Here is a 20,192-nt window from a genome sequence, read left to right as displayed (position 1 = left end):
TGGCGTACCAGCTGGAATACAGAGGGGGCATTTCCAAACGCTTTTTTCTTCTTTTGTCATTTGACGGAATGTTTTTGCAGGAATTTTCATAATAGCAGTATCATATGTTTTTCGGCATGTCGTACATTTTATATATAGCTTTGTTTCCTTCGGTGCCATTATCGGTGTGTTGTAGGTACGTATTTTTATAATTTTATTTTAATATATGCACACGCACTCTGTGGTGGTCAATAGTTCAAACAAGTTTTCAGTCACTGAACGCACCCTAAATAATGTTGGTAGCAGTGACGTTATGTCAAACCTGTTAGCGTCTCAGTAATTTTCTGTTATGGCAACACCAATTAAGCCATGCAGTTGGTATTCCGCGTGAATGTCAGTGTCACGTCACTGTCACTGTCACTGATTCAGAATCGTCAATGACCGGCGTGGTATTGTTTTAATGCCGTTGTGTTCTCGCAATTTGTGAAATATTTTAAATTTTAAAGCAAACTGTCAAAAAAATGTTTAGTCTCACCAGTAATGAAGATGCTGTGATACGGGTCTTGCGTACTAGTTTGCTGTTTAGGAGTGTTGTTCCAACGTGCGTACCTCTTCGGATGTTTTCTGCCAAATCCTTTATTCGAAACGTATGTATTCCAGTTTTTTTTCAGTTAAAAATCGACATAGCTCCATTCTTAATGTTTGCTTGGCCAGGGTTGCCGGCGGATATATTGTTGGATAGGTATTTAAAAATGAATAAGGGTTTGCTAAGATTGTTTTTTGATAATATTAATATTTTCTGAAATAATCGCTCCTAAAGGAAAAAAAAGTGCGTCCCCCCCCCTCTAACTTTTGAACCATATGTTTAAAAAATATGAAAAAAATCACAAAAGTAGAACTTTATAAGGACTTCCTAGGAAAATTATTTTGAACTTGATAGGTTCAGTAGTTTTTGAGAAAAAAACGGAAAACTACGGAACCCTACACTGAGCGTGGCCCGACACGCTCTTGGCCGGTTTTTTTATCTACGTCAGTGCCAAACAAGAATGTGGCCACTGTGATGCTAAGTAGGCATTAAGATTACGTAGCGTATGGATGCCTGCAATACCAGGGAGTTTTATGCGCGTTGCCAGCCCTATCATTCTTATACATTAATCTTTAATTCTAAAAAAAAATCCGCTTTGTTTAAGACACAAAATAAAGTGAATGTGAATAAAGTTAAGACTCACAGGAAAAAAATACGTTTCTAACTTTCATATACTAAATGTTACTAAGTATAAAAATACACGTTATATGGCACTGTGGTTCTGTTCAAGAGCAAAAGTTTCATTCTATGAATCTCAGTAGCCCGCCACCAAAACGACGTAACAAGAACACAGTCTCTTAAGACGTTTCTAAACTTCACCAGAGTCACCACCCATGATAGCATCGCGGACAGAGCCCGTGTCGCGGGTTAAATCGCCATTAATCCAAGTCCGCGCATTATTTATTGCTACACGACTCCTGCGCAGAAATAGATACGCTTCCCGACCTCGCACACATAGACACCGCATACAGCTAAGACGATACAGTACGGGTCAATTCTCCATACAAACGCTCTCTACTGTTTCCTCCCTGGTTTTTGAAGATAGAGCAATGATTTTTTCAACACAGATTATTATTATGTCTTTCCCATCACGGAACAATGGTATTCCGGACCTTTGGGAGGCGTGCGCGGGGCCGAAGCCAACGCGTAGAGGCCCTTTCGACACTTTAATGAAATGTAAGGGGTACACCGAGCGGATGTTGCCCTTGCCCATATCATGGGACACACGCAGAGGCAACACCCGCCAGGGCAACACAGATTATTATTATTATTATTATCTGTGTCAGACCGTTTTGATTTTTTTGATATTCCTATTTTTAAAGACTCTAGAGCCCATCAAAAATTTCCAAAAACGGCCTTTTTCATTATGGCGCAAAAAAGGTGTGATACTCAAAATTGGTAACAAATAGCCAAATAAACTAAACGGTCCGACACAGATTATTTCATTGTTATTCAGATTCTTAAATTTCGTTACGATTGATTAAGTTTTGAAGGAGGAAACAGTCGAGAGTGGAACTTCAATTTTAAAGATTTTTTCGCCATATCTTTTAACTGAGTTGTTTTGAATGGATAATTTTTTTTCGATAAATCTAGTTAATAACACTAGTATATTTAACTAAAATTCCCAAATTGAAAGGGGGGCTCCTTTCCATTTTAGCATTTTTGCTCCTGTATCGTCTTAACGAAACGCTAAGAGCTACGTTAGCGGTAAGAGCGTACGACTTTCAAGGAAGTGCTCGTACCTACCCATGAGTATTTCGGAACTTTTGCGCGAAATATCATCCCAATAAGGCCTAATAGTTACCCTTGGGTTTGGAAGGTCAGATAGCACTCGCTCTTAAATAGGTTTACCCATGGCCACAGACTAGCCAAAGGCAAAGACGTGGCCTACGATGGAGTGAGCTCCAAATGATGGGATTAGTTGTCAAACCGGAAGCTCTCATGAGCCGCGGCCAATGCCAGGATAACTCATCAAGGAGGATGATGATGGGAAAGATTGACACATATTATACTCGCGCCTCGACCGAATTAGATAAGCCACAAACACATGCAGTTCCACATAAGTTAGGTACACCACTGTTGACTTCACTGTAGTTGAGATTATCCTATAGTATTTTTCCGTCGGATTACACGTGTTAAATACGTAAATACGTGTAAAATTGATAATGAAGCAGGATAAGGAGTAGGTATAAGCATTTGCATAAAAAAGTTTTAATGCGCTGTCTAGTTGAGGTGGTCTGTGCTCGCACACCACTCACAACATGTACTCTAAACTAAACTCTATTTAACCTAGTTGTAAGGTTGAAATTAGGGTTAAGTTTAGGGTGAGATACGAGGTTGTGAAGATGATCGGAGTAGATTTAATGCATTATGTGCATATGCGTCGTCTATTTTGATCTGTCACTAGATGAATGGTTTATAAAGTTTCTATATTTTTAGTGGATTGAAAATATCCTTACTTACATAACCTAACCACAAAATTAACAACATACATACAACATACAATCACGCCTGTATCCCATAAAGGGGTAGGCAGGGCACATGAACCACTCAAGTTTCAGTGCCACTCTTGGCAAAAAGGGGTTGAAATAAAACGAAATTGTGACATTGCAGTGACAGGTTGCCAGCCTCTCGCCTACGCCACAAAATTAAAATTTGAAAAAACCCCTGACCGCGACCGATTTTCATGAAACATGGCTAAGAACACTCCCGATTAATTCAGCAACAAAAAAAACGAAATCAAAATCGGTTGATCCGTTCGGGGCTACGATGCCACAGACAGACACAAATAGGGGAAGGTGAGGTATAATGATTCCCTTAAGGGAAAAACTTAACTGTGGCTAAAGCTGAAGACAAAAACCGCAAGATTTCTATTGTTGTAGGTAGTAAACTTACTTGACGTTGTAACTGCACACTTGTTTTTTATTATATGTGTGTATTTTTATAGTATTAGAGGTTTTTGATAAAGTTTAGTAAAGGATCATTTTATACACACCCTTGTATAAAATGATCCCTGGGGTAGGGGTAAAATAATCCCAGGGATCATTTTAAACCCGGCCCTTTATTTATTACGGCCCGGCATTTTATTACGGCCCGTTTGTGCAAACACTCTCGAGTTTTTTGTTGGGACAGTGCATATACTCGTCTCGTCAACATTAAATATCCGATGGGGTGGAAAATAATGTTTTGCTTGCACATTTGCGAAAGTCGAAAAAAATTTGTCCACCACAGGCCTTATTAAAGGCTCGCGCCCGGGCAGAAGACATCGATTCTGGGGCACGCATCGTAATGTCCGGATGTCTACGTCTAAACTAAATCAACGAAGCCATTCAAGTCCAACTTTTCCTTTTTCTTCAGAAAATGGATGAGGTCAATTATTTCTGCCAGTTCGTGAGCTAAGCTTAAAACATCCTGTGTGGTCAGTCCGTACATTCTAGACTCCATGTCCTTAATGTAATCAACCAGTTCCTGTTCTTGTTCTAAGTTAAACACAGTTTGTTTGCGACCTAGCTTTTTAGCGGAGCCTACAGCTATTTTATTTTTACCTTTGGCTCTTTTTTTTAAAGCCATCACCGGGACCTTAAACTCTACTTGCAGTTTTGTAAGGCATGCCATCTCTGACGGCATCTAATGCCTTCTGCATTTTGTTCTTCAAGCCAATTTAGGCGATTACTTTTGCGTATATAAATTCGCGGCATGATCTGTAAAAACAACAAATACTAATGGGGTAAAATGATTCCAGGGATCATTTTAAACACATAGAAAGGCATCGTTTTGCCCCAAACACCAAATTTCTAGATATCGATCAAATTATAACCTTCAAATAACGCGTGCGGTGATCGAACATGGCTTAAATATTAGCTAACCGATATTAATACCCTCAAATAACACAATATTTCAATAAATACGAACATGAATAAAGTAATGAAAGTTCAAAAACAGGCTTATCTTAAATCAGAGCCACACTTTTTGATTATTTTTTAATAAAATCACGCCGAGCTCTCGCACCGCCATGACACTTGGAGAGGTGACTGGCTCAGGCGCGGGGAACATGTTTAAAGCGCATTTGGATAGATGGCACTAGTTGTCTCTGATTTAGGGCGGGGGATCGTTTGACCTCCAGGGATCGTATTACCTCACCTTCCCCTACAGACAGACAGCCAAACAGACAGACAAACAGACAGACAGACACGTCAAACTTATAACACCCCATCGTTTTTGCGTCGGGGCTTAAAAATAAAATAAACTAATTTCTCAACACACGGAACCCTCGCCATTTCATCAATAAGCGGCCAACCGTTTTGACAAGCCAGACGGCGCGAATCGACGCCATCTTGGAAACGACATTAATACAACTTATATCGGGACTAATTAATTCGACGCGTTATTCCTGGCGGCCGAGATTATTAGAAATGCTCTTAGGCGCTCCTCACACAGTCTTACTCATAGTCTGGATTTGAAAGAAATGTCATAATAAAGAATAAGTGTTTTTTGCAAAAATTTAATTTTTGGCACAAGCTTTTATCGCCGACTGTACCTTTCTTTCAACAGTCATCTACTGCTCTCCGAGACGTTTCTAAAAACCCTTTACTATTAGTTAGTTAGTTCCTAAGACTACCTTTCTGCCCCATCATCAGATCAGCTCCATGATACCATAATATTGCATTGTCACGTGCTTTACATATGTGTGCAAAATATCAGCTCAATCGGAAACCGTTAAGTGGGTCAAATTTAGCTTCTACGTTTTGACCCAAACTAACATACTAACAAGGCAAGTAGAATAAAAGCTTGTAAAAAGTGACCAAGGCCTTCAATTGACTTCAAGGCAAGGCAAGGCCTCAAGTGTCCCGAGCTGGAATCGAACTAATGTCCTTCGTTTACCGGACGGATGCCTACACCACTCGGCCATCGGGTCCCGAACTAGAAACTAGGAGGTCGAACCATACTGTTCTACCTCAGGGATGGCAGACAGCACCACGAGCCTTCAGATTTTGTCAATTATTTGGAATTGTCGACCATTGTCTTCGTGACCCAATGGCCGACCAGTTTAGGCATAAGTCCGGTAAACGGAGGATGATGGCTTGGACGCACTTTTTCCTTGTATATGACATTTATTTCAAATAGTATAATAGTAGCGTTAGTAAAATATTTAATAAAATAATTTTATTTGTTCCCTACATCGATAGATGGCAGCACCATCTCTCTCGCTATATCGTAATACTGCAAAAGGATTCATATAGGAAGTGCAAGCACAAATTGCTCGCCCTTAGAGTTGGTCAAAGGCGCCTAGCCTTCAGAGATAGCATACACTAGAGAAATTTCGACGGGTACCTCGGCGGTCGGGGTGGTGTAGCGGTCGAACACGTCAGCCGCGTTAGCTGGAGACCCGGTTCGATTCCCGGCTTCGCCACCAGAGGGCTTGATCGCTTTTTCTTTAGTGGTATCTATTTCAGTTTATAGGTAGTAGCGTTAGTACTTAAAAAAAAATCATAATCTTAGAAAATAAGAGTGTGTGAGGACAGACTGAATTTTATATAGATTATTAATTTTAAGATCGTGTAAGGCTGGCCTTATTCCTGGCCTCATAGATTACAGGGAATGTACGCGTCAACTTCGTTTAGTGCGTAATGGGAGCCAATAGTTTAGTGCCAACTAAGAATATTAGTAAACACGAATGACGCTACTACTAACTACGCTTAGGTATGCGGGAGTGCGCAAAACAAACAGTTTTTCCCCTCACTAGCTCGGAAACACGTGTTTTGTCCTTTAATACCAGCGGGTAAAAACGCATTTTATCCACCAGTGGATAAAGTAATTTGACCTTGAATATAGTCATTTTTCTGCTTTAAAATTGATAAAAGTGAGTGGATTTTTTGCCTATTTTCTTAAATTACTTAAAATTAATTTACTAAAAAATATTAATAAAAATATTTTTGAAATGATTATAAAAAGTTACACAATATAGTTCTAGAAACTTTGATTTTTAATTTTCACTTTTACCCCCCAAAAGTGGCCCGGGCTGTAATTGAATTTTCTTAATTTAAATTACATGTTCGTCTTTGGGTCACAGGTGTACATATGTGTGACAAATTTCAAGTTAATCGGTTTGTTAGTTTCGGAAAAATTGGCTGTGACAGACCGACAGACAGACACACGAGTGATCCCTAAATAATGCTTACCGCTGCGGCAGCTCTCAAGGCGGCTTGCAACCTCTCTATATGCTGTATGGCGGCCCTCAGTATTTCCAGTTTCGGTAACCTCCCACTGCCGGCTCTCGCACGAATTCGAAGCTCTTCGAAGGCAGCATTTACCTGGGACAAAGAAAAATCAATTAAGTATCTAAAGTCTATACCGTGTCCCACAGTCCCACTGCTAGGCAAAGGCCTCCCCTTTCAATCTCCACTCGCCCCGGTTATGAGCGATCTCCGGCCAGTCGCTGAGATACACGCCCAGGGGCCCGTTTCTCGAAAGGTACAAGCCTTGTGCGCGAACTATCAAATCGTATGGGTTGTCATGGAAACACACTTGTAATACAAGGCTTGTACCTTTCGAGAAACGGGCGCCATCTCCGCCTGGGCCTGCCAGATCCCCGCCCGTCTTGCGGCACCCATAACCGTGGCTATTTTAGCCCACCTCTGTGGGTGCATACGGCAGACATGGCTTGCCCAGTCCAATTTCAGTTTGGCGGTCTTAACCCCTACATCTGTAATGTGTGTTTTTGAGCGTGGAGTTGCGGATTCGGTCAAATTAAGTATACAAGATGTTTTTTAAGTAGGTTAGACTGAGGCGAATCGGATCAATTTTGGGTTAATTTGACATTAACCCAAAATTGATCCGATTCGCCTCAGTTTGAAATGTCGTTTTTATTAGGGTTCCGTAGTCAACTAGGAACCCTTATAGTTTCGCCATGTCTGTCTCTGTCCGTCCGTCCGTCCGTCCGTCCGTCCGTCCGTCCGTCCGTCCGTCCGTCCGTCCGTCCGTCCGTCCGTCCGTCCGTCCGTCCGTCCGCGGATAATCTCAGTAACCGTAAGCACTAGAAAGCTGAAATTTGGTACCAATATGTATATCAATCACGCCAACAAAGTGCAAAAATAAAAAATGGAAAAAAATAAACATTTAAAAAAAAAAATTTTTTTTAAAGTTAATTTAAATAAAACTATTAGGGTACCCCCCCTACATGTAAAGTGGGGGCTGATATTTTTTTCTTTCTAACCCCAACGTGTGATATATTGTTGGATAGGTATTTAAAAATGAATAAGGGTTTACTCAAATCGTTTTTTGATAATATTAATATTTTCGGAAATAATCGCTCCTAAAGGAAAAAAAAGTGCGTCCCCCCCCCTCTAACTTTTGAACCATATGTTTAAAAAATATGAAAAAAATCACAAAAGTAGAACTTTATAAGGACTTTCTAGGAAAATTGTTTTGAACTTGATAGGTTCAGTAGTTTTTGAGGAAAATACGAAAAACTACGGAACCCTACACTGAGCCTGGCCCGACACGCTCTTGGCCGGTTTTTTGACATAAAAACGACATTTCAAAGCGATATGTCGTTTATTAATGTTTTTTGGATACAACGGTTATCGATTTATTGAATCAAGTAGTCAAAACAAATATCAGACCTTTAATTAAATTTTAACAATTAAAATACAAAAGCATTAAAAATATCCGATTCGCCCCATTTTTCAAGGCGAAACGGATCAAAATAAAATGCTTCATAAAATAATTGTTTTCATTCAATAACACATTCTAGAATAAAACTTGGAACAAACAATATCATATGCAAAACTCCTAGATACCGAGAAAACTACATCTAACCACTGACTCATAAACCGTTAAAAAGACTTAGTAGACAGTCATATTTATAGAAACACAGATAAACTCACAAATATATGGGACACATCTTAATTCCACATAAAAGTTAATTTATGACTTCACTCAAAGGGCGACAATTTATTTTTATTTTACGTGCTTACCGTTTTGTACGAGGAGATTGTGGAGTAGAAACCGGTTTTTCATACAATGTATCTCCTATTTTTCCTCTCTGCATTTTTTAAAAGTTTGAATAGGTAGACGTTTGACCACGATCACACCAGCAGGGTTAGCACATGATTGCCGCGAGAGTATGTCGCCGCGAGATAGGCTACCCGTCCTTATGTCATTCATACAGTTAGAAGAAGACGTGTCATCTATCTCGCGGCGACATACTCTCGCGGCAATCATGTGCTAGGCCTACTGATGGTAAGTGATGACGCGGTCTACGGTGGAGCACGCTTACCAAAGAGATACCTATTTACTCTTGCTTTAAAGAGACCTGGATTGTACTCATGCGCATTTTTTACGCACTAATGCGAAATGAGTTTTATTTCTTGTCAGATCGAAACTTCGGAGGGCCATCTGTACTGAAAAACTTCGTACGATACACGTGCGAAAAACTTCACTTTTTACGCACTTGTATCGTATCGTAATGTACTATTTTTCGCATATTTTTTAAAATAGTAAAAAATTAAAGAAATTTCGTTGAATCTTTACACGACACGACTTTTTTCCGCAGTTGTAGCGTATTGAACTATTTAAATTGTACGACGTTATACAGCACTGTACTAGTACTGTAGAAAGGAAAATGGGGGCTAACGTTTGTATGGACAATCGTTTTCCCCTGTCCCCTTAATGCTTGTACCGTTTTGTAGCCGTTAAATGTTATGGAGAATAAATCCGTCGTAGTTCATGTACTTTATTGCGAGGAAATAGATTAGCACTTGTACAATAAATTGTAAATTTAGTTGCATAGCTAATACCAAAGACATATGTAACTAGACGGATAAAGTCTAAGAAAAAAACGCACCTCAAAACCATAATGAAAAAGGTACGGTGGCCTAGATGGCGTTACACCTTTGGGGAACGCTCGGCTAGATGGCGCTAGTAAAAATATTTGACATTTTAACACATATCAAGCTAAGAATATGGACCAAATTGTCAAAACTGAGGTTCAAAAGTTTTAAGCCAGTGTCGAGGGATGGCAGTCTATGCACTGTGAAAACACATTTTACTTTCACAGTAACTCTCTATAATACTCAATCCTTTGTCTAGTACTGATACTCATGCTTTTTTAGGGTTCCGTAGTCAACTAGGAACCCTTATAGTTTCGCCATGTCTGTCTGTCCGTCCGTCCGTCCGTCCGTCCGTCCGTCCGTCCGTCCGTCCGCGGATAATCTCAGTAACCGTAAGCACTAGAAAGCTGAAATTTGGTACCAATATGTATATCAATCACGCCAACAAAGTGCAAAAATAAAAAATGGAAAAAAATGTTTTATTAGGGTACCCCCCCTACATGTAAAGTGGGGGCTGATATTTTTTTTCATTCCAACCCCAACGTGTGATATATTGTTGGATAGGTATTTAAAAATTAATAAGGGTTTACTAAGATTGTTTTTTGATAATATTAATATTTTCGGAAATAATCGCTCCTAAAGGAAAAAAAAGTGCGTCCCCCCCCTCTAACTTTTGAACCATATGTTTAAAAAATATGAAAAAAATCACAAAAGTAGAACTTTATAAAGACTTTCTAGGAAAATTATTTTGAACTTGATAGGTTTAGTAGTTTTTGAGAAAAATACGAAAAACTACGGAACCCTACACTGAGCGTGGCCCGACACGCTCTTGGCCGGTTTTTATTTGGAGTAAGTAGGGACCTTGAAATAGGTACCATGTTGCGTAGAGGTTTGAAATTGTAAGATGATTTCTCGGATAATTCAAGAATAAGTATATCGTAGGAAATTCGATTTGGCAAAGCATATGTTTATGAAATATGCGTCATATGTCGGTATATTTGGAGTCAATTTTGGACCCCCACAAGCCTGGCTCATAGCTACATATAGGCACCTTCATACTAATTGAGATTTTTATGTATTGTCTTTTACTGAATAATGTTAAACAATTCATCATCATCTTTGCATTATCCCGGCATTTGCCACTGCTTATGGGAGCCTGGGGTCCGCTTTGACAACTAATCCCAAGATTTGGCGTACGCACTAGCTTTTACGAAAGCTCCTGCCATCTGACCTTCCAACCCGAAGGGTAAACTAGACCTTATTGAGATTAGTCCGTCACGTCACGATATTTTCTTTCACCGAAAAGCGACTGGCAAATGGGCCATTTTTTTCAAAGTTGTCCACCCAAATTTTTTTTTGGATTTGGAAATTTTTATGTGTTTTCCACTCAGAATCGCGAGCTCTTTTAATCCTAATAGGAGAAAAAAAGTGTCCCAAGGTTTTTTTCCCATTCCGTTACCATTTTTTCATACATTTTGTATGGCGGTAACGGAATGGAAGGTTCGAAAAAATGTATGGAAATCTTGGGACATTTTTTTTCTCCTATCAGGATCGAAAGAGCTCTCGATTCTGAGTATGAATCGCGCAAAAAAATACCCATGTTACAAAAAAAGTGGGGTGGACAACTTTGAAAAAAAATGGCCCAAATACCAAATGACATTTTGCACATAAATTCCGAAAAACTCATTGGTGCAAGCCGGAGTTCGAACCCGCGACCTCCGGAACGAAAGTCCAACGTACTTACCGCTAGGCTACCAGCGCTACCAATGTTAAACTAGTTGTTTTACTAGTTAATTAGCTAGTAATAAAATTTAACCTAAGTCCTCACCTAGGCAAGGTTGTAAGGCCCAGAAGGCTGGGGGAATTGTCCCGCTGGATAGCAATGCTCATCCGCTGAGCAAAATGTGGGCCAGCCCTCTGCGGGGCAATCATGGTCGAGCGATAACTAATAAAACATCGGGCCGTTCTGATATTTTATCATTTATCGCGTGACCATAATTGCCTGCCTGCCGGCGTATCATGCTGCCAATTTTATCACTTATCCACGTGGATAAGACATCTGTACTCTCACACTGACATACTTGCTAAAGCGTGACGGATGCTTTATCCACGTGGATAAGTGATAAAATTGGAATCATGATACGCCGGCTGGTCACCACTTCGCCAGAGAAGCATCTCTGAGGCGCTTAGATAACTCGTTTGTTTATTTATTTAACTGGAAGAAAAGGCTAAAATAATCCACTCTAAATTAAAACTCTAGTTAGTTCGGAAGTTATTTATTTCTAAATTCTTTTGTTCTTTTTATACTCTTTATTAATTTTCCGGAAACCAATATATCACAAACATCAAACAGTATCAAATGGTCGCTGTATTTTGGGAAAACACAAATTAGTCATTTTTAATAGACATCAAAACTAAAAAAAAAAAACTAAAACATTGTTTACGGAGACAATTTATGCACCATTTCCTTGGGAGCGGGCACGGAAGGATGACAGCCAAGTTGTAAATATAATTCGTATATTTTTGTTGCTTATGACTCTTTATGAGTACCTATTAGTGAAGGTTGATAACTACGTGAAGTTGGTAACTGAGTACATAGTCTGGTAAATAATTAAAAAAAATCGTCTGAACATTGAACGCGTAAAGTAAAAATATGTCTGTCACATTGATTGACAATGACTGAGATTGAAAAGAGGGACACTGTCGAGCGCTGGTAGTTTTACCTTAAGTAGTTTTTAGCCTGGCGTTCACTAGGCTTACCGGGCCGAGTCTCATTAATTCGCCTTCTGCATTTCTTATAAAACTGCGTCCGTTAGCTACGCGTCGAATCGCATTCAAATGTAAGTACCTACTTATGATGAAACAGATGAAGCAGACAAAAAAAAACTCCAGTCTGACTAGCCGAAATGACAATCCTTGACGCTAGACGCCGATCAAAACGCAGTCTGGCCCTGTCGCGTCAATACGGAAGAATAGACAATGATGATGTCGTAGTCGCGCGCGGTCGGCCGAACGTAAACATCGCTGTCTCTGTGTGAAACGGAACATAGTACCAAATGGCGTTAAAAGATTGTGAAACCATTAGGAGCATACTGAAAAGTATTCTACAACCGCTTGAGAGAAAAGTGAGTGAATTATCTGAAAAACTTGACGGATTATGTAGTGAAATATCGGAAATAAAAACCGTTCTCAGTGCAACAAAAAATGAGGAATCGTCGAATATTGCCGGTAGATCCGAAGACAAAGCACCGTTATCAGCACCCAACAGTAACGCATCGACACCGACCGGTCGTCTCACTCTAACGCACGCGCAGGAGTCTAGAGAGCCGCGAGCGGCCGCCGCCCGCACGAAAGAGAGGCTTGCTGCGAGTTCAAAACAAACGGCCAAATTCAAACAAACGAGTCAAACGGCCAAGAATAACCCACCGCCACCACTGACCGCCGCGACAAAGCGAGTATCTTTGACAAAAAATAATAACAAATTAACGACTGCTAATAAGTGCACGAACCCGAACATCGATGATGACACTGTGATTGATAGTAAGGATATTAACAGCATAAATATCCCGATAGAGGACACCCCGTCCGATGACACCAAATGGGAAAAGGTTCAAAACCGCCACCAACGGCGAAAAAGCTACAAAAAACCCCTATCAATAAAAGGGACCGCTGAAAACACGGATCTCCGCGGCGTTGATGTCCTCAGGTACCTACACGGGTGTTTTTTCAAAACGGAATCTACGCCCGATACCATAATCGACCACCTAAACAGCGTACGTAAGGGTGTACAATATACGGTTGAATTAATACCATCTAAAAGGGAATCGTACAAATCCTACAAAATCGGTATCCCATCGTCAGTTTATGAAGACTTTCTGGTAACCTCAGCGTGGCCCCTAAATACATGTGTATCGGAATGGCAGAACTTTCTCAAACCCAGGGAGCCCAGGACTCCCAAAACCGAATAAGCCTATAAATAAACAACCCAGCCCGTCCACTCAAATTAGTGTACTTCACCAAAACATTAATCGTCTGGGTAATAAGACCATCAGGATTGAATCGGAGCTCCAGTCACGAGAAAAACAGATCGATATATTATGTATGACAGAACACTGGCTTGAGCAAAGTCAAATAAAACGTGTGAACATATTGAACTACCAGCTGCGCGCCCAATACTGCCGGTCGTCGCGCACCGGGGGAGGTGCCTGCATCTATGTGGCTTCCAGAATCCAGTGCTTCGAACGCAAGGAGGTGACAGAACTTTCTGTGGAGTCTCAATTCGAGGTCTGCGCAGTAGAGTGTGTAGGATTGGATCTCGTCGTAGTTTGCGTGTACCGACCCCCTAATGGTGATGTAAACTTATTTTTTAGCTTGCTAGATAATTTACTACATTTAAATACTATACAAAATTATAATGTATTGATTCTCGGTGACATAAACATAGACATAATTAATAAATGTAAAAATACAAAATGCCTACTCAATTTATTTAAACAGTGTGGTTTTCACCAACTTGTAAATGAACCAACTAGAGTTACTAGTACTTCTAAGACGTGCCTTGATCATGCATACACGAACATAAAAAAATGTGACGTAAAATCTGTCAACTGCTTTGATATGTATCTCTCAGATCACTTATCAGTCAATGTTATTGTTGACATTTGCAATAAGAACGAGTGTAAAAACCAGCACACGCTAAAAAGAACTTTCACTAGCCAAAATAAAATAAGTTTTACGCATAGCCTTGACGCATACAATTGGAATTCCATTTTAGAAAAATCCAGCTGTCCTGGTAAACAAATTGAACTTATTGTAAATGTCATCAAGCATTTTTACGAGATACACTTCCCTATAAAAAAACAACTTGTAAAAGTCAGCGCGAGTTCATGGGTTAATCCACTAACAAAAAAGTTGCATCAAAACATTCGAAAAATAAAGGTTTTGTTATCATCTTCACCCGACGACGCTGAGCTATGTACTGAACTTGATAAGGCCGAGTTGTTGTACTGGGCGGAGTTAAGAAATACGCGTTGTAGCTACATAAATAACAAAATTTCAACCTCTAGTGACAACATGTGTCGCAGCGTTTGGCGCGTGATTTCTTTAGAAACATGCAGCAATAATAAACCTGCAAATACTGCAATCGAAGTGCTTATCAACAAATCAGCTGGCGACAACAACAGCGCGCGCGCCGCCTCAGCTGCCGCACAACTAAACCGGTTCTACATAGATGTGAATGTAAACAACGCCATCCCATGCACGAGTGCCGCTCTCCAGTACCTTAATCGATACCTACTAAACAGAGCGCCACCTCAGTATAATTTTGTACCCTTTTCACTCAGTGAAATGCTGCAAGTATGTAAAAACATTAAACGCAAACAAACCAAAGATATAAACGACATGACAACTCATATTATCGACTGTCTGTCCCCTAGCGTAATATCATTATTCCTACTACTTTTTAATAATTGTGTCAACGCGGGCGTTTACCCTGATACCTTAAAACTAATAAAAGTGCACCCCGTATATAAGGGTAAAGGTGACATGCATGTAACTAAGTATTACAGACCCATATCGATAATACCTGTTATATCGAAAATCTTCGAAGGTCTATTATGTAGCCGAATAATGCAGCATATCTCATCTAATCTCCTACTAAACCCCCAACAGTACGCTTACCAGCCGGGGCGCTCGACTTCGGACGCGGTCCGTGACGTCACCGCGCGAGTACTCCAGCGTCTCGAGGACGGGCGGCAGGTCGCAGCCATCTTCTGTGACCTGTCGCGCGCCTTCGAGACAATAGACCACGCACTACTTCTGAGCAAGCTGCGACACTACGGTTTCACTGGTTGTTTTCACGGCACTATCGCCTCGTACTTAAAAAATCGCAAACAGTGTACTTATGTCAATAACACAAGGTCTGAAATGGAACCTATTGGCAATTGTTCTGTCCCTCAAGGCTCGGCGACAGGCAACAATTTATTTTTGATATTAATAAATGACATAACATCGGCATGTGCTGATCCGGATTACGTAATGTTTGCGGACGATACTTGCATTATTGTTAACGCGGATAACGTTGTAAACTTACGATCTAAATTATCAATAACAATGCACAATATATTTCTATGGTTCTCAGCAAATGGTATGTCACTAAACATAGATAAAACTAACATAATGCATTTCAAATTAAAGCACAAAGAGGAATTTCCTTTGAACATCGTAGTTAATAATATTCCAGTGCCCCAAGTCTATGTAACTAAATACCTAGGCTTCATGATCGACTCGGGACTCACTTGGGTTCCACACATCGACTACGTGTGTAACAGGCTGGCCTCGGCATGTTATGCATTATCCAGATTAGCTCCTACACTATCCATTGAAAACCTTAAAAAGGCTTATTTTGGATATTTCCATAGTATCTTGATACAGGGGGCTGATTTATGGGCGACATCTGCCGACCGTGATAGACCCTTCAAGCTCCAGAAACGAGCATTGAGGACTATTGCGCGCGTACCGCCTGATCACCCCGCAAGGGACCTATTCAGGCGTTACAAAATCTTAACTCTGCCCAGTGTGTACATCCTGACGGCCTGCAGATATGTAAGAGCTAACCTGCATGAATACCCGCTGCTCGGAGTTAGAAGCGAAAGGTGTCGCGCGAAAAACCTACTTGCACACCCGCCAAGACGGCTAGCCAAGGCTCGCGCATCGCTCAGCGCCTTCGGCCCCAAGTTATATAATTGTATCCCAAGTGATATAAAAAACTCCACCAGTGACATAATTTTTGACAAAAAATTAAAGGGACTACTCCATGAACTTGCATGTTACAACGTTAACGAATTTATTCTAAATGTGTAAAAATCAGCCAGGACGGTAGTCATTCAATACCTACTATGTATTTAAAGGCCAATATTGTATTAACTTGAATAGGCTTACATCAGCTAATGTATAATATTTAATAATGAATAATTGAAATAACATAATAATAATAATAATGAACAATGTATAATAATAATAATGTAATATATGTACTAATAATGTATAATAGGTACTTACCGATAAGTTATGTATCTGCATTAATGTATGACGTGTAAAATAATGTTTTACCAATAAAGTATCTGAATCTGAATCTGAATCTGAATCGTAAGAGTCCGTGCATTTGGCTACGTACCCAGTGTAGGCAAAACGTTTCTCCAACCATCAAAATAATAAGATAAGATGATTGAACTTGGCCGTAATGTTTACATTTTTTTTCGCCACAAATCGGGTCGCTTGAGAGCAAATGAGCCGGCGCTAATAAGCTCCGTCTAATTTTGTAGGGACATAAAACTCATAAGCATATCGTAATAAAAGCGGACATATTTGTTTTTCGTTTTAATTTACGGTTAGTTTACATTTATTAGTTAAAATTATTTTCATGGGATTAAAAGGAAGTATAAATGTAATACCTAGGTACATACATAAAATCACGCCTGTATCTCATAAAGAGGTAGGCAGAGCACATGAACTACTCAAGTTTTAGTGCCACTCTTGGCAAGGGGTTGAAAGAAATTGAAATTGTGACATTGCAGATGGGTGCCCTCTATTTCGCCTATCATTAATTCGCATAACAGATTTGGCATAACGTAATTGTTGATAACATTGAGTAAGCATAATATTAAAAATACATAATCTCGCATAAGTCGCATAACAATGAATTGTGACCATGCAGTGACAGGTTGCCATCCTCTCGCATACGCCACAATTTAACCCATATCCCACAGTCGTCTACCGACTTATGTGCCGTAATTTTAAAATTTCATGGGCTGTAAGTAGAAGGATCAAATTTATTTTCAATGGCAGTTTAAATGCCATAAACTCTAAACTCTCTCGATAAGTAAAGTAGATTGAAAGGTGGGGTGTCGCACATTAGTCGTTTAATTTATCTGACATCTATTCCTCCGGGATGCACTTTGGAGTAATAAATGCACCCTCTTAATGCAACCGCACTTTAACGATAAATTTAGGTTTTGAATGTGTTTGGGATTGTTCTTATTAAGCAGTTAGTCTGTGTTTTTCGTTAACTTAAATAAAGTACAATAACCTAACCACAAAATTAAAATTGGCTGGTGGCCTAGCGGTAAGAGCGTGCGACTTACGATCCGGAGGTCGCGGGTTCGAGTTCGAACCCCGGCTCGTACCAATGAGTTTTTCGAAACTTATGTGCGAAATGTCATTTGATATTTGCCAGTTTCGGTGAAGGAAAACATCGTGAGGAAACCGGACTAATTCCAATAAGGCCTAGTTACCCGTCGGGTTGGAAGGTCAGATGGCAGTCGCTTTCGTAAAAACTAGTGCCTACGCCAAATCTTGGGATTAGTTGTCAAAGCGGACCCCAGGCTCCCATGAGCCGTGGCAAATGCCGGGATAACGCAAGGAGGATGATGATGATGAAAATTAAAATTTTGAAAAAAACCCCGACATAGTGGACCGATTTTCATAAAACATGGCTAAGAACACTCCCGATTAACTCAGCTTTCAAATAAACAAAAACTGTGTGTATGTGTGTCTGTCTGTGGCATCGTAGATCCCGAACGGATGAACCGATTTCGATTCAACAACTTACAAATCAATGGCAATTAATTAATTTGTGATATAATATTCGATAAAATTATGTTTTATTAAATTAATAAAATTATTATTATAGGAGGCAAGCGATCACTGCCGCCCGTGAACACCTGAAACACCAGAGGTGTTGGAGGTGCGTTGCCGGCTTTTAAGATGGGTGGGCTCTTTTCTTGAAGGAAGTAAGATAGAATACTTAAGTTTTTAAATCTTACAACAGGAAGACTTTAAACTTATTTCAAACTAGCTTTTACCCGCGGCTTCGCTCGCGTTAGAAAGAGAAAAAAGTAGCCTATGTCACTCTCCGTCCCTTTAACTATCTCCACCTAAAAAATCACGTCAATTCGTCATTCCGTTTTGCCGTGAAAGACAGACAAACAAACAGACACACACACTTTCCCATTTATATTAGTATGGATAACAGTAGCTTTGTGCAGTGTTTGTGTATAAGCCCGTGACTGAACACATTTAGACGATAATCCACTCCTGCGCATCTAATTCGTCGTGACAGCCTCTGGAGACGAGTCCGCTTACTCAGCAGACATTATCTATTTTAAAGTAAATTCCTAATGTATTGATATATTTTGTTTTATTTTATGTCCTTACTAATATTATAAATGGGAAAGTGTGTGTCTGTTTGTCCGTCATTCACGGCAAAATTGACGATAGTTGAAAGGATGGAGAGTGATCATAGGCTACTTTTTGGCTCTTTCTAGCTCCCCACTTCCCTAAAAGGGGGCGGGGGAGCATTCCGCAATTTTCGTATTTAGCGCTGGCAAAGCCGCAGGCAAATGCTAGTCATATTATAAACCTTTTTGGCAAAAAAATAAATTTCTGGATGCAATAAATAAATATGAATATGCTTTTTCATTTTAACATGAAACTAATATTCATCAAGATGGAAGGAACTATATTCCTTTGACCACTCTATCTTTATGATTAGGCAAGCATGGTTGCATGATATCTTAGCCTTCTATAAGTGCAAAAAGAACGCACTGACGTGCTAGGCTATATGACACTGGTGTGCTAGGCCCGCAGATCACTGAGGCCAGCTGAGGTGAAAAAAAAAACCGGTCAAGTGCGAGTCGGACTCGCCCACCGAGGGTTCCGTACAAACTTTCAAACTCTCCAGTTAAAATAATCTCATGTTTTCACATAACTCTAACAACGTGACTAGAAGACAAAAGTATAGGTGCTAATGAGTATTATTGTGTATAGCGCCATCTCTCGGTGAATTCGCTAACTAATTTGCGCGACCATAGTATGTTGGTTTTTCAGGGATTATTCTTTATAATGTTAACCGATTTAAACAATTTTTACTTTATTGGAAAGAAGATGATTTACGTAACATCTCGTATTAATTTGAAGTACTATATACATCCGCAAAGGTGGGTAAATTAAAAGTAAAAATCTGAAAAGTTTTTTGTGAATAAAAAAAAAAATTTTTCAAGATACAAACACGATTATATTTTTCCGGTAATATTTAGCATAAAACCAATGTTTCCTAAAATTTTCATAATTTTTCTTTGGTAAACTTCGAAGATAAGGGGGGGGGGGGACGGTATTTTTTTTACATTTTCCTTCAAAATTATTTTTTTTTCCACAACAAAAAAATTATAAAAAATAGTTTATTTACGTTCAATTTGAGCTCTTTCTAACGATACTCCACTTGACCTAGTAACTTGAAATTTACAGTTTGCCCCCTTTCATTTTGGCCATTTTCTACAATTAAAATAAATAAATTTAAAAAAATTATACCTTCTATTTGTAGAGGTTCACAATGTTCACAACTATTCCAAATTTCAAGTTGATAGCATTAGTAGTTCTAGACATATTTAGGAATGTGACAGACGGACAGAGTCGCACCATAAGGGTTCCTGTTGTACCTTTTTGGTACGGAACCCTAAAAAAGTCAGTTCGTAATATTCATATATTATTTATTTATTCTTAAAATTAAAAAAATTACATGTCAAAGGTATAATATTAATTAGTAAGTAATTTATGTGAATTAAAATTAAATCATATTAGGGTACATACAACGTAAAATTTAAAAAATCATAGCTACATATAGGCACCTTCATACTAATTGAGATTTTTTATGTATTGTCTTTTACTGAATAATGTTAAACAATTTCATCATCATCCTTGCGTTATCGGCATTTGCCACTGCTCATGGGAGCCTGGGGTCC

The 20,192-nt window shown here is 39.4% G+C and overlaps 1 protein-coding gene across 1 annotated transcript in view; it reads right to left on the bottom strand.

The window, feature by feature from the left end:
- Positions 1 to 20,192, bottom strand: part of LOC125240236 (transcription factor SUM-1) — a 44,446-nt gene that overhangs the window by 9,604 nt on the left and 14,650 nt on the right. Inside the window, exon 2 of the mRNA XM_048148065.1 lies at positions 6,745 to 6,876. Coding sequence (XP_048004022.1) covers positions 6,745 to 6,876 — 132 coding nt within the window. The remainder of the gene's footprint in view (positions 1 to 6,744; positions 6,877 to 20,192) is intronic.

Source organism: Leguminivora glycinivorella, chromosome 27, assembly GCF_023078275.1.
Source record: "Leguminivora glycinivorella isolate SPB_JAAS2020 chromosome 27, LegGlyc_1.1, whole genome shotgun sequence".
Lineage (NCBI taxonomy): Eukaryota > Metazoa > Arthropoda > Insecta > Lepidoptera > Tortricidae > Leguminivora > Leguminivora glycinivorella.
The sequence above is the reverse complement of the archived record's forward strand: the minus strand, read 5'-3'. Positions and strand labels throughout refer to the sequence as shown.